The 14137-nt window shown below is 48.9% G+C and overlaps 1 protein-coding gene across 3 annotated transcripts; it reads right to left on the reverse strand.

Moving 5' to 3' along the window:
- Window positions 1-469: 469 nt before the first annotated feature.
- SYNPO2L (synaptopodin 2 like) lies at window positions 470-14106 on the reverse strand. 3 transcript variants are annotated; one of them, XM_065922623.1, is made up of 4 exons: window positions 13486-14106; window positions 8331-8522; window positions 7385-7902; window positions 470-4148 (listed from the first exon to the last, which is right to left on the reverse strand). In XM_065922623.1, exons 1-4 carry the CDS (start codon window positions 13518-13520, stop codon window positions 1987-1989), a joined length of 2907 nt encoding a protein of 968 aa, XP_065778695.1. In that variant the 5' UTR covers window positions 13521-14106; the 3' UTR covers window positions 470-1986. The 3 variants fall into 3 exon arrangements, with proteins under 3 accessions (XP_065778695.1, XP_065778694.1, XP_065778696.1); XM_065922622.1 differs by lacking the exon at window positions 13486-14106 and adding an exon at window positions 9758-10004 and having other exon boundaries at window positions 8331-8482; XM_065922624.1 differs by lacking the exons at window positions 7385-7902; window positions 8331-8522; window positions 13486-14106 and adding an exon at window positions 6113-6237.
- Window positions 14107-14137: the final 31 nt, after the last annotated feature.

Raw genomic sequence — 14137 nt, forward strand, 5'->3', positions numbered from 1 at the left:
CTAGTCTAGCCTGCTCTCCAGTGCCTTCTCTTTTTTTTTTATTAGTCTCAGTCCAGGCTGATTCACCCTCTCTCTCCCTCTTCCTTCTCTCACTCCACCTTCACCTTCAGCCACTGCTTTCCCTTCATTTCCTCCAGGCAGTTGGGAAATGTTGACAGCAAAAGGGTTGGAGGGCCTTTTCAAATTGTTTTGGTTCTGTGAGCTGAGGCCTCATCTGAGAAGTATGGAGCAGGGGATGGAGAAGGGGAGAATCTGGACAGAGGGAACCAGATGGAGGTGGCTACATGGGGGCAGGACAGAATTGGTAGAGAAAAGCAAAAGCCCTGGGGGTGAAGGGCAAAACAGTAAAAAGTTGGAGGGCAGGAGCTGAGAAAAAGATCAAGAATCGGGAGATTGGGAAAATGAATTAGATAAGATGAAGGGTAGACCAGGATTTAGGCAAGAAACTAGACAAGATGACAACAGAATATACAGGGCATAAGTTTATTCTTGTGCACAAACCAAAGCACTGTGGTTCACACTCAATATGCAAAGGAAATGATCAGTTTCCAGGTCAAGCAGCAAAAGTGACTGGTGGTCATGGTGAGAGGGGAGTCTGTATCTCTCTAGGACAGAGATCAGGACCTCAAGCTGGAAAGGAATAAGAGCTACAATTTGAGAGATGGGGTAGAACTAAAAAGCGGTTTTGGCTCTGGGTGTTTCCTTACCCTTTCCCAGGTAGTTATGACAAGCTGCAGAAGATAGAGGAACAGATTCACAGGAAGAACACAGATATACCTGTTTTTTCAACACTCAGCACACGTTCTCGCATCCCTCTACTATCATCCCCCTTCTCTCTAACATATACATACTTCTTCCTCATATTTTCTCCCAGTCCCCCTTTTGTATGTGACTGGTTTCTTATTATCCAATTTTACTCCACCAACACTGCACTCACCCTAACCATGCTCCTCTCTAAAGCTCAATTTCATTCATTTCTGTCCTGCTTCTGGCTTCTACCTTATTTGCCACATTAAGGTTCTTTTCCCCTTCCTTTCTGTCTTAGGTTCATGAAGCCATGAAGCCAATGATTTGGTCATTCTCAGAGGACATTTTCTTTCATTTCCTGGATGCTTTGTTGCTCAGTATGGGCCTCTCAAGTTGTTAGCTTTCTGAAATCCTGAGGAACAGATTTCTTAGTTCTATTCCTGGTCTAACTGATGTAACTCAACCCATACAAACTGCCCTGGTCCTTCTTGTCTCCTCACACCCTGTGAATTTCACAAGGTGCTCAACATTTGCTGCAGATGATGATCTTTAACTCTAGTCAATCTCTTTCTCCCCTCCAGACATTCTATGTGAGGACAGCTGACTCTTCCTTTATCAGTGCAAAGGTGAGACCCAGATTGGGTCTTTATTTAGACCTCTTCTCTTATTCTTGCCTCAGTCAGAAGAGCACATCTGTGTTCATGCACACACTTACACATACACACACACATTCACAGACGTACACATGCCTAGGAATATACCAGCCAAGTTGGGAAAGAAGAGTGAGGAACAGCGAGTAACTTAATGCAAATAGGGGTCAGTACAGTCCCTTTGCTGCCTGTCTGGTGATGAGCTTCTCGCCTGAGGTCTTAGTAGTAACTTCCCTGTGTGTTTTTCATTGAATGTTAAAACAAGGCCCACAGAAAAAGGCACAAATGTAGAGAAATAGAGACCAGCAGAGGAGTGTAGGTGAAGAGACCTAAAGACAGAGATCCAGGCAAGGAACTACAGAGAAGCACAGACACCAAAGCAGAGATAGTAGGATGGAAAGCAGCAGGGAGGTTGGGAGCCAGCAGGAAACTGGGGAACAGGACACCGACTCCAAAACTATCTCTGGCAGTGGGGGAATTTAGCCTGTTTGGGGAGGGGGGGGGGCGGGCAGGAAGAGCGTTGGGAAGGAGAAGCAATTTTAGGAACTGAATGTTCCACTTCCCCTTGGTCCTGGGAGCTGTGCCCTGTTCAGTGGTGGCCCGCCCCAGGCCTCCACACATGAGCCTGCAACCCTGTTCTGGTAGCTGAGAACCGGGGCCTGGCTACTTGGAAGCCACAGGAGCTGGGGGAGGTCCCAAGACCTCTGGGAGACTCTGGAGGAGGGGGTGGGCTAAGGACAGGGGCTGAGGCCAGCTCTGTCCTCCAGATGGGCTCATCCAATGTAGTGGCTGCTCTGGGGGCGAGCACAGTGGGGGCCAGGGGTTCCGCAGTGGGCTGTGGCGCTGGAGTTGAAAATCGGCGGATCTCCTGAACTCTGGCAGTTTTGGGAGGCCCTAAGGAGGTGGGTCCAGGAGTCGGGGGAACCTCATCAAAACAGAACATGGCAGTTTTAAGTTGGTAGGGCTGGTGCCGCATGAAATCCAGAGCCTTAATGCCCTGCTTAGGGGCTGCCCGAGGCCCTTGGGATTGGGTCTTACTAGGGAGAGTTCGGGCAGCTTGAGGGAAAAAGGGTGAGAGCAGTGGGTTGTAAGCAATAGGAGGTGGGGCACGTATATTGGGTGAATATTTCCAGGAAGAAGGCAGTGAGGGGGTAGGAGAAGGGCTTCTGGGCCGAGGGCCAAGGCCAGGACCAGGTGGAGCTTCCACCACATACCTGTCCGCTCGGCTCTGACGTTTGGCAAACAGCTCCCCTCCCCTCCCCTGAAGCCTTGGTGTTTCAGGGATTCCAACCGAAGGGGCCGCCCCGTTCACTAACCCATCGAGGAACCCTCGAGAAGGGGGCTTAGGAGCCACTGGGGGTGGAGTCTTAGGAGCCGTAGGGGGTGGGGTCTTGGGGGCCATTGGAGGCGGGGTTTTAGCTGTCACGTGAGGCAACGTCTTGTAACTCCTGCCCCCTGGTGGCTGCATGAAGTTGCAGGCTTCAGCCCCGAGGCTCAGAGCATCCTCCTCTGGCCCAGATTCCGCGCCCCCAGCCCGGGGTTTTTCATCCAGGTTTTGCACCAACGATAGCAGCTCGGGGTTGGGCGAGTTCTTCGTCTCCTCATTTCCCGACCGGAACATCTGCCTTCTGGTTCCCCGACGCCGGGCCTCCTGGAGGATGCCCGTGCGAGCAGCTGGCACGGAGATGCGTTGCTCCCGAGCGCTGGGGGGCTCAGGGGCCGCGGAGCTAGGGGCAGGCGCTTCCGGGCGCGCAGCAGGTCGCAGAGGCGACGACAGGAAGATAGAAGCGGTAGAGGTCATGGCAGCTCCGCTAGCGGGGGCGGGGGGCTCTGGGGCCCCGCCTGGTGTAACAGGACGATTAGGGGCTGGGATGTATAGGGAGCTGGTGGCCGTCACGGGGCCGGAGGGGCGTGGGGTGCTGGGGGAAGCGGGGACTGGCACGTGGCTGGGAACCCCTGAAGTGAAGCTGGGCACAGGAGTGGTACCCTGCGGAGGAGACAGGAAAGGCGGTGGGGCGGAGCTGAGGCCTCCCAGGCTCTCATTTGCCCTCTTGGGAGCTAGGGGCCGGAAAATAACCGAGGTGGTACCTGACCGCTGCCCTTGTAAGCCGGGAGTAAAGGGCCTAGCTGAACGGTTAAAGATGCTTGGAGCTGAGGTAGAGGTTCCACAGCCAGGGAGGAAAGGTCTGGGGCTGGCTACAGGGGCTGGCGAAGGGCTGGGTGGGAGCAGAGACGCCTCTGGCGGAGCGCTTTGTGGCCGAGGTGGAGACTGCAGGCCCTGCCCGTTGAGCGTGGCCGCTGGACCTTCCTGGGCCAGCTGCTGGGTGATGGAGGCTGTGCGCTGGCGCTGCTGTTCAAAGAGTTGGGCCCCTCGCCCGGAGGCCTCACTCAGCTGCCCTCCCAGCCCCGGGCCCTCTGCTGTGCCTGAGCTCGGCCTGGCTAGCTCCATGTCCAGGTAGGGGCTGTCCCAGTCGGTCTGGTTGGTGAGGCTGCGGGCGTCGGAGAAAGCCTCTTCGTCCAGCTCGGACTCACTGGTTGGAGGCAAGCCGTCCTCCTCCTCAGCGCCGGTCCCCGCGGCAGCCCCGAAGCTCACTAGGGTGTACTTCTTGGCTCTCTGTCGACGTTTCTTAAACATCAGTACCCCCTTGGAGTGGGGGTTGGGGGCCGCGGTGAGCAGGGATGCAATCGTCCGGCATTTGGTCTTGGCCTCCTTCACACTCCTCTCTTGGAGGCTCTCTGCCCTTTGTAGCTCTGAGGAGAGGAGAAGGGGGTGGTCAGTATGCATCTGTGAGCCCCAAGGCTCTCCCCCTCCTCCCAGTTCCCTTAGGCCTCTACCTCTGGCCTTTTCACTGGCCTAACCCACAAGGGCTCTCCTGCCTGTGGCAAAGTCCTCTGACTTGGGGGCAGAGTGGAGGTGAAAGGTGAAACCAAGGACAATGGAAGGGAAGGCAGAGCCTAGTTGGCTGCCCTGACACCACTGACCACACAGCTCTCCTCTACTCTGCTCTTCTCTTTCTGGAAATCACTTTTATTCACGCCACGCACTTGTACCCCCTCTCCCCTCCATTTCTGGCTGGCAATGTGAGGGTGAGAGATGCGGGGGAGGTCACTTCGCATGGCAGGCAAGGACATGAAGCAGGTCCCAGGGTAAAAAAAGATGAGAAGGGACACTTCTCCCACCATAGACCACGTTAGAGGGCTTCTCAGAAAATTGGGGAGTTCCCCTCTTCCTACCCCTTACCCTATACTAAGGATAAAAGGATCTTTAGCAGTGGGAATCTTCATTCATAATTCCACTACCATCATGTAAGCCACATCTACATATACAGCCACATGTACATTCACAGAAATAACTCCCACCACACATCATTTTAACAAGAATATGGCTCTAGAGAAAGGCACCTATGAGCTTACGTTCTCAGATGTATTTTTCTCCCTCATTCCCATATACTCTAGCTTATATACACCCCAGTTAATAGACACATGTGTAAATCCATGTGTCCACACAAAAACATACATGCGAAAAAAAAAAAAAAAAAAAACATACATGCGTAGCCCAGGTAGCTCTTCTTCCCAGAATTCCCCTAGCAGAGACACTGTCACTAACAGTTGGGACAAAATTTCGTGACTTCTAACCTCCAAGGCACTCCTCTGTGCCTTAAACCCCTGCTACTCACAGCCAGGGATGGCCTCAGATCCGAGATGCAGGAAAAGCCAGAGTGCTGCTCTCCAAGGCGGGCTTCCAAATCTTTAGGATATCTCAAGATCACCAGGTGATACAGTCTCCTTTCCCCCAAGCTGAGGGTACGAGGGGGGTGGGCTTCTTTTAGAGTCAAAGCTGCCCCCTATATTTCAAACCTTCTAGGTGGGGTGCTCAGGCACCACCACCAGGCAGGCACAAAAGGACTGTGTGCTAAGGGGAGCCAGGACAGGGCCTCCCAGGCCATGTGGGGCCTGGGAGGTGGGGCCAGGAGACGGGAGAGGCTGCCCTGCTGCTAGGACCCTGACTTGGACACAGTTACTCTCTAATCCGTGATCCCCAGTTCCTCCTGAAAAATTCTTGAAATTCCACCTACTTTCCACTCAAGATATCAAGCGCCTTTCTAATTTGGGCTGTCATTCCGCCCATTCCAACATTTGTACCACACAATAGTACTAGAGATAGGCACTGGACTCATAGCTTAGTTCAGATTTTGTTTCCTGGGAGAGTTACTTCATCTCAATGAAGTTCAGTTTCCTCATCTGTAAATGAAGATAACGGCTACCTCACAGAGTTGCTATGAGGATTCAGTGAGATAATGTAGGTCAATTTAGCATTTAACCTAAGGTCCACTATGAGTAATCATTACTATCAAAGTTTTCTTGATACTAGCTGCACACAAATGTCTTGTTCACTCGTATCTTCCCCCAGAGACACCTACACACATGCTTCCATATATTCATAGAGTACTCACACTTCTCTCTCTCACACACACCCTCTCTCCATGAGTTTTCCATAGCTCATGTTGTCACAAACCCCTGTGACATGTGGCCATAGCATTAGCCCATTCTGAGAAAAGGGCAGTGAAACCCCTGAGAAAAGAAGGAACAGGAAGGCAAAACGGAGAAGGGGGTAAGGGAGTAAGATCTTTCCCAAAGACCTCCCTTCATATACTGTTGATATAGTCCCTTTCATTCTAGATTCCAGAACTCTCTTGGCTATGGGAGGGTAGTACCTGCATAGAACGAGTCCTGGAGCTCAGGAACTGGGTTTGGGGCTTTGTCGCAGCTGGCTTGGCTGAGGGGCTCTTGGCTGATGGGCTCAAAAGTCTCCATGCCGAGAAAGGCAGTGTTGGCTGGAGCAGGACCAGCTTGAGCCACCCCCCAAGCCTTTTAAAGCCCCTTTGTCTTGGCCCCAGAGCTGGCAGCTGAATGAGCTCACTGTGCTATTTTTGGAGCCTGGCCCCTTCCCTCCTCTCAGCTGCCCCACAAGCCCCGGTGTGATGGACATGGGCACCTGCCTACCCCTCCCCCCTAACCCCAGTGCACTGAACAATGAGGTCTGCTTGGCTAAAAATATCCCTGAGCCACTAACTACAGTCTCATCCAGCATGATGGGGAAGGGAGAGGGTGCTAAAATGAGAACTGGGGATAAGTATGGGATCCTAAGTGTATATCTGGAATTTCTTTGTGGGACATGGGACACTCTCAGGAATGTCAGAGGGTGAACTGTCACGTCCTTAACCTCTATTCCAGACTCAGAGGCACAAAATTCTATGGATCAGGAATCACAGTGGTGGGGGAGAGGAGCAAGAGATGAGAACTAGAGGGGTAATCCTGAGATTTCCAAGGTGACGAGAAAGGAGTGCTATGGGAGGCATAAGACAGGGAGAAATTTCACTCTTAAACCTTGTACTGTAGCTCACATCAAAAATAGTAAAGAGCCTGAGATAAGTGGAATAGGCTTTTTCTGCCCAGGCCTACATTATCGCTTGAGATAAGAAGCCAAAGATCTCTCCCTCCACCACTTCCTAGGGATCTCATGACTATTCCATAGCCCCCAGGAATCTTCATGGAACTAGCAGTGCCAAAGGCAGCTCTGATGTTATGCCTGCAGTAACACTGAAGAGTCCCTATGTCCCTGTCCTGCTTCTAAATTCTCCCCTGCCCCATGGCTGTGCGCCCCTCCCCCGTCGCCATCTAGCAATGTCACAGCACCAATAGGCAGACTCTTCATCAGTTCATGTCCCTTTCCAGCTTCCCTACCTAGGCCGTTCCTGGGTTAGGCTGAAGGAACCCCCTGTATCTTTTTATCCCACTGGTTCAAACGGCAAAAATAATGGGGATCGTGAGACTAATTATTTTCCCCTCTTCTTCTCCACCTATTCCCAACACTGTATTCAAGGGAAGAATAAGGTAGATATTGATAGAATGTATGGTTAAGTGGGATTAGATTTAGGACTCAAACTGAAGTATCCTGAATAATGAAAAAGAGTTCATGCACTCACTGGCTTGTTTGGCCTTCTGGGTATAGGTGGTGGTAAGGTCTTCTGCCACTGGGTGGGGAACGGGCCCCACCATAGGGATGAGATGAGGGCCAGGCCGGAGGGGGCCATGGGGCAACAGCAGGGCCTCGGCGGGGGGTGGCTGAAGAGTTGTCCCATCCTCCCAAGATGGGGAGCTCACACGGCTGTCACCCTGGCTGGGAGGGCCAAGGGCAGCAGGTGCCGGCTCTGCAGGGCTGTCAGACAGGTAGACCTCATCCGGTGGGGCTCCTGGAGGGGTGGGCCTTGCGGGGCCTCGGCGGCGGGGTCGGCGGGGCTTTTCCTGGGTGGCTGGGCCGTCAGCATCACTGTCTGTCTCTCCATAGTAAGCCTCACTGTCAGGGGGCGAGAGGAGGCTCCCGGGCTGGAGAGGCTGGGAAACTGGAGCTCCTGGGGGCTCAGGACTCAGTGGAGACAAGGGTGACAGTGTCTGAAGAATCTCACCCGGGGATGGAGATCGCACAGGTCCCTCGTCCTCTACCCTGGATGGGAGAGATGACAGAACTTGAGAAATGAGCTGGATGACTGATAGCTAGAGAGATCTGGAGAAGATGGGAGAAGGCTGTATGGGGAGAGAGGGGACTGGCATTTGGGTGAAATGGATGGGCTGGATAGAGTAGAGATTTGAAGATGAACTGAGAGGCAAATCTGCTTGGCAGGCTTTGAGTGGAAATGGGCTTAAAGAGCGATGTGATGATGAAGAGACAGGCAAGGGGTCTAAAACAGGCCCACATACCCACATTCAAGTGCTCTGGGAGGCATACACAAACATCCATGCTCCAGCGAAATACACAAGCAGAAATAGGTACTTGTTAGCAGCTGGTCAGGTCAGTGAGACATAGAGCTGAGACAGGCAACGGAAGCCCTGGACTAGGACGCTGGGGATAGGCTGGGGTGGAGGGATCCATACCGCCGCACGGTGAGAACAAGCTGATTCCCTGAGGCATCGATAAGGCTCATGGCACTGGCATGAGAGAGGCTGGTGCAGGAGACCCCATTGATGGCCAAAAGCTGATCCCTCTCTCGGAGTCCTGCTCTGCCCGCCTGGCTCCGTCTTCGGATCTGAGAAGGTGTTGGAGGAGAGACTGTAGGTGAGGGAGGGCTCCAAGGGGGAATAGAATGAAAGGAGTTAGGACAGGAAGGAACCATATGTGGAGGGGATTTTATTGGGTTAGCCAAAAAGTTTGTTCAGGTTTTTTCATACGATCATACTGAAAAACCCAAATGAACTTTTTTGGCCAACCCAGTACTTTAGAAGGTAAGAAAGGATGGGGAAGGGCAAGGGGTGACAGTTAAGGGGGTCAATCTAAAGAGAAGAAGGTGCTAACTGGAGAAAATAACATCGTATGAAGGGAGGTAGGGTAATCGCTAAATGAAAGAGGCTTGGGGAAAAATGCCTGGGAGAGATGTACTGGAAATGGTGGTTATCCCCTCAAGGCTTTCCTCCAAAGGAAATAGCTATACTTGCCAATATTCTTTCTCTTCTAGTCCTTGGAATCCTAGGCACCATTATCTATACAGTCAAGATTTTAGAACAGTATTCCAGACTGGAGGGAGTCCAGCAGATTCTGAGATTATGATTGTGTGTGTGTGTGTGTGTCGTGTGTGCACACACACACATATGTTAAAGTAATAAGATTAGTAGTGGCTATCATTTACTGAGTGCTTACTAAATGTTAGGCACAGTGCCAAGCACTCGACATGTTTTATTGAATTTCATCCTTCAGAACTTAGTATCCATGGAATAGGTACTATTATTATCTACATTTTACAGTTGAGAAAAATAAGCTTGTGCTATGAAACCAAAATGGTAACAACTTCATCTGACAGGTCAGATCTTGCCATAACCCTCCTAGTACCTAAAAAAAGTCTTGCCTAGTGAGAGAAGGGATCTGGCATAGGAAAGAGGACTGATGGCAGGGGCAGGGCTGGGCTGAGCTGGATGAGACAGCGTCGGCTCATCACACACCAATTTAGTTAGAAATGAGAACCTCCCCTACATTCCTGGAGTTTAGAGTAGAGAAGTACAGGCCCAGGGGATTGGAGGGCCAGCCCTGGGCCTCAGCTCCAATGGTGCCACAGGGAACTGAGCCAGTCTTTCTTTTTCTCTGCTCCCAGAAACGAGGGATTCCCTTCTCTATAGACCCCCACAAGAAGCCACTGCTCAGATGCTACTTCCGCCACCCCATCAGATTTGAGCATGCTTCCTCGACCACCTGCCCATCCCCACTCCACTTCTGCACAGCCTCCCACTTCTCCCCTATAGGCCATCACGTGACTTTTCCCAAGTTCCCCTGGGTTCCCCTTTCCCTGAAACCTCAATATAGGCTCCCTTACCTTGGACACCTGTAAAGGTTTCCTCTGCTCGGCCCCCCCCTGAAGTCGGAAGCCCCAGGGGGCTCCCCCTGACAGTGTGACCAGCACCTCCTCCTCAGCACCCATCGCTCAGCTTGGCCTATGGCCCTCGGAGTTTGGACAGCGTCCCAAGGAGAGAAGTCGAGGCGCTGGTACCCCGTCCGGCCTGTCTGGCTGTCCTGCTTCTGCTGCCCTAGGCCTTCCCCCCCACACCACATACACAGGCAGGCAGCCTGGCCCTGAGATCAGTACAGTCCACACACGTGTCCTGTCAATCGGAGCTGCGCTCAAAATAGTTACCGGCTGTACTCCCCTTCCTCCCCAGCTGTGTTACTCCCAGAGCTAATTATAGTGAAAATTTCTGCCCTCCCCGTCCCCCATTCTTCATGGACTTTTTATTCGGGACTCAGAGTACTAGCTCTGTGGGCTCTATCACTAATGTACATCCTTTCAGGGATGGTGCCTTCCCTCATGGGGTCATGGACTAATCCCAGCTGCTTTCCTCCAAAGCTGATTCCAAAATGGCAGCAGCAGGGGCCTCAATTCCCAAGCAAGGAATGGCTGGGTTTGTCCCACAGGTTGGCAAGCTCTCCAGAAAAAGAGTGCCCCTTTGCTGTATGAATTAACCAATTAATCAAAGTGGATATTCATATCCCACTTGCAGTACTGGGTACAAGGTAGAGAAATTCTGACGAGCCCGCTCCAGCTGAAGCACTGCCTGTTTCATAAAGTTTTTCGACTGTCTCCCAACTCCCTACCTATAGAATTAGTCCTTCCTTCCTCTGGGCAAAATATGTAGCTTGTTTATATGTCTGTTACTGTAGTTTTCAGACAATATTAGTTTGTTTATACGCCTGTCTCCCTCCTAGATTGTGAGAATCTTGAAGGCAAGGACTGTGTGCAACAGCCAATCAATAGCCCACAGAGCAATGACTGATGTAACAGGTGCTCAATGTTTGCTGCAATAAATTACCTTTTACAATACATAGTTGGTCATGGAAAGGTGGGTATAGATAGCTGTGCCTAAACATGCCAACCCATGTTAATAATACAATATTTACTTATTTTTAGGTTTCCATTACATTAATATCCCTATATTAATATTATGGTGCTGTAATTATTAAAAGCTACAGAGTTTCCTGGAATAGGTGCTCTCCTAGCCTGCTAAATGCTGTTTGCCTTGGTGTATGATGTAGTCGTGGAAAGCTCTTGGAATTTAGAGTCAGAATTGGACTTGGATTCTTGTTATATTATTCCTTAGCTGCATGACCTTGGGCAGTCACTTGACCTCATCAGTAAAGAGTACCTAAATATACCTAAATTCATTCACTATTCAAACATTTATTGAGTACTAGCTAGTAATGGGAGAAGGCAATGGCACCCCACTCCAATACTCTTGCCTGGAAAATCCCATGGACGGAGAAGCCTGGTGGGCTGCCGTCTATGGGGTCGCACAGAGTCGGACACGACTGAAGCGACTTAGCAGCAGCAGCTAGTAAAACATGTAAGCCATTGTGCCATACCAGTGGCTTTCAATTACCTCTGCACATTGGAATCACCTGGAAAACTTTTAAAGCTACTGATTTCTTAAAATAGAACTGTGTATAGGATTAGGTGATGTTTAATGGCATTTTACATATTATATAAATTTATATATTACACACACACACACACACACACACACACACACACACACACACAGTCAGGCTCCTCAACCTTAGGGATTCTAATTTTACTGGCCAGTTTTAAAAGCACTAAAGCACTGCAGGTGATTCTAATGTGCAGCCAAGACTGAGAACCAGAGTAGGGATACAGAAACCAATAAAATGCAACATATCAGTCTGTATTCTCAAAAAACTGAGTTTAGGACTTCCCTGGTGGTCCACTGGGTATGACTCTGTGCTCCCAATGCAGGGTGCTCGCTTCGATCCCTGGTCAGGGAACTAGATCCCACATGCCACAACGAAGACCTGGCATAGCCAAATAAAATTAATTTTAAAAAGAGAGAGAAACTATGAATTTAAACTCTACTACTTACTAGAAGTACATTAAGACAGAGGATACCTACTTTCCTATGCATGAGCACACATGTTAGGACCAGAAAGATGGTGAACTATGCCTGGGAAGGGCGAAGCCAGAGGAAACTCTGGTGGAAGTCTGTAGTGGTCCTGATGTGCAAATCAGTCTTCTGACCTGGGTATAGGTCAGAAGGGGGAAAGCCTAATTGAACCATCCAGTAGCTGGCTCCCTCTGAAGTTTCCCTCAGGATAGCTGGTACCCTTGCACAAACCACACAGTTTTATCCGGTAAAGCAAATGATTAGAGGTTCTGGAGCCGAAACATCTCAACCCATTCTTGAACTTTAAATGCCTAAGAAGCCATGGAATGCCTAGTGGGCCACTTTTAGTAAACAGTGGCGCTGGTAAACAACTGGTGCCACGGGATGAACCGAATGCCAGGTTAATGAACCCATGGGTTCAGTGGGATAAATAATGTGGCAATTGCTCAACAAATGTTAGCTAAATTTCACAAATTACTAATCCAGACTAGTGGGTCTTAAATCTTCAGTGTGCAATGGAATTATCTAGAGGGTCAAGGCTTGCTGGGCCCCACTTGCAGAATTTCTGATTCAGTATGCCTTGGATGGGCCTGAAATTTGTGTTTCTAACAGGGTCCCAGGTGAAACTGACACTGTTGACACCAGGATCACAGATTGAGAAACCATCTGTGATCTGACTCCACTATAAACTCCTGAGGACAGGAAAAATCTTGCTGTTTTCTAAAATATGCTCAACGATTAATACAGCTTCCAGCAAACACTAAAAGTGCAATTTTTAAAATGAATGAACCATTTTGTGCCTCAGAATAACTAATATTTACTGTGCACAATATGAGAGCAAGAACTCCCCCCCTCCATATTGGTCATAAAAGTCTTCATTTAATAAGTTTTTCCCCTTTTAAATGAAAGATTAATGAACAATATGATAGCAAGAACTTTTCTACCCCATTGGTCATAAAACTCTTAATTGAACATTTTTTTCCCTTTTAAATGCTTCCATTCCACCAGTGCTCTTTTCCCTCATTTCTTTTATTAAAAATTTTTATTCTGAAATGAATTGTACATAATACATATGCACTATTTTAAAATAACAATAAATATCCATGAGAATGTTAAGAAATAGAACACTGTTAATATTATTGATGCTCCATTATGTTCCTCCAAATTATACTTTTTCCTTCCCCAGAGGTAACCAACAGACTGAAATTTGTGAAAGAGCGCGTCCTAACCGCTGGATCGCCAGGGAATTCTCACTTTTTCTTTATAGCTTTATCATGTGTATATAATTACAAAACGATAGTTTAAATTGGCCAAAAGCTTTTGTTTCTTCACTACTTTATTCCCAGAACCAAGAACATGGCTTGGTACACAACAATGCTTAAAAAATAATTATGAAATGAAAAGATTATTGAAAGGATTAAATGTAGTTATGTATATTTTTAAAATTCCCACATATATTATCTACAACTACTATTATTCATTAAATGGGGTAATGATAATCATTTCAAGAACTGTAGCTCTTCCTATAGGCTGGGGACATTCTTACAAATCAGCCTCTGACAGAGCTCTGCATCTAAATCAAGGCGTTATATAAAAGTGGTTAATAATGAAAAAAAAGGTTAATAAGGGCTTCCGTTTACTGAGCACTTACTATGGTGTCAGGCAATCTGTGTGACTTAATTCCATCCTCTCAACAAGTTATTACAATGGCATTCCTGTTTTCTCCATTTTACAAATGAAAGAAACTGAGGCCGAGATTAAATTACCCAAATTAGGGAACTGCAGGGACAGAACTCGAACACATGCTGCCTAAAAGCAAAACTGCTCCCCTTTAAATTCCAAGTGCTGCAGCAATTCCCTGGGGGTTCAGTGATTAGAACTCTTTTGAGTTTTCACAGCCAAGGGCACGAGGTTGCATGCCTGGTCAGGGAACTAACATCCCGCCAGCCACATGGCCCGGCCAGAATAAGTAAATGTACAAAAAGTATACTATATCATAATAACCATAATTTTTTAAAATCCCCAAACCAAAAAACATTATACTTTCCGTTCCGCAAGTCTTATGACCGGCAAAGGTCATGGGTGAGAGAACCTCCAAGACGGAAATCAAAGGGGCCAGGGGTCAGCAGGAAGTCGCTACAAGACTTTGTCTAATATGTCATTGGAAGGAGAGTTACTAAAGATAGTTCAATCGCATCTTGGTTTGGGGTGGGAGCATAAAGTTACCACGAAGTCTCGGAAAAGAAAAAAAAAGGAAATACATAAGAATCCACAGAATTCCCCGCAGAAGGCCACCATAGAAA

Source organism: Muntiacus reevesi, chromosome 2 (genome assembly GCF_963930625.1).
Source record: "Muntiacus reevesi chromosome 2, mMunRee1.1, whole genome shotgun sequence".
In the NCBI taxonomy this organism is placed as follows: Eukaryota; Metazoa; Chordata; class Mammalia; order Artiodactyla; family Cervidae; genus Muntiacus; species Muntiacus reevesi.

Bases quoted from the DNA above. Each gene is read 5' to 3' on its own strand.
- SYNPO2L (XM_065922622.1), bottom strand. From the start codon at position 9,862: ATGGGTGCTGAGGAGGAGGTGCTGGTCACACTGTCAGGGGGAGCCCCC. The intron at 8,483-9,757 runs GTAAGGGAGCCT...ACACCTTCTCAG, and splicing joins AACCTTTACAGGTGTCCAAG to ATCCGAAGACGGAGCCAGGC. The intron at 7,903-8,330 runs GTATGGATCCCT...TCTCCCATCCAG, and splicing joins CTTGTTCTCACCGTGCGGCG to GGTAGAGGACGAGGGACCTG.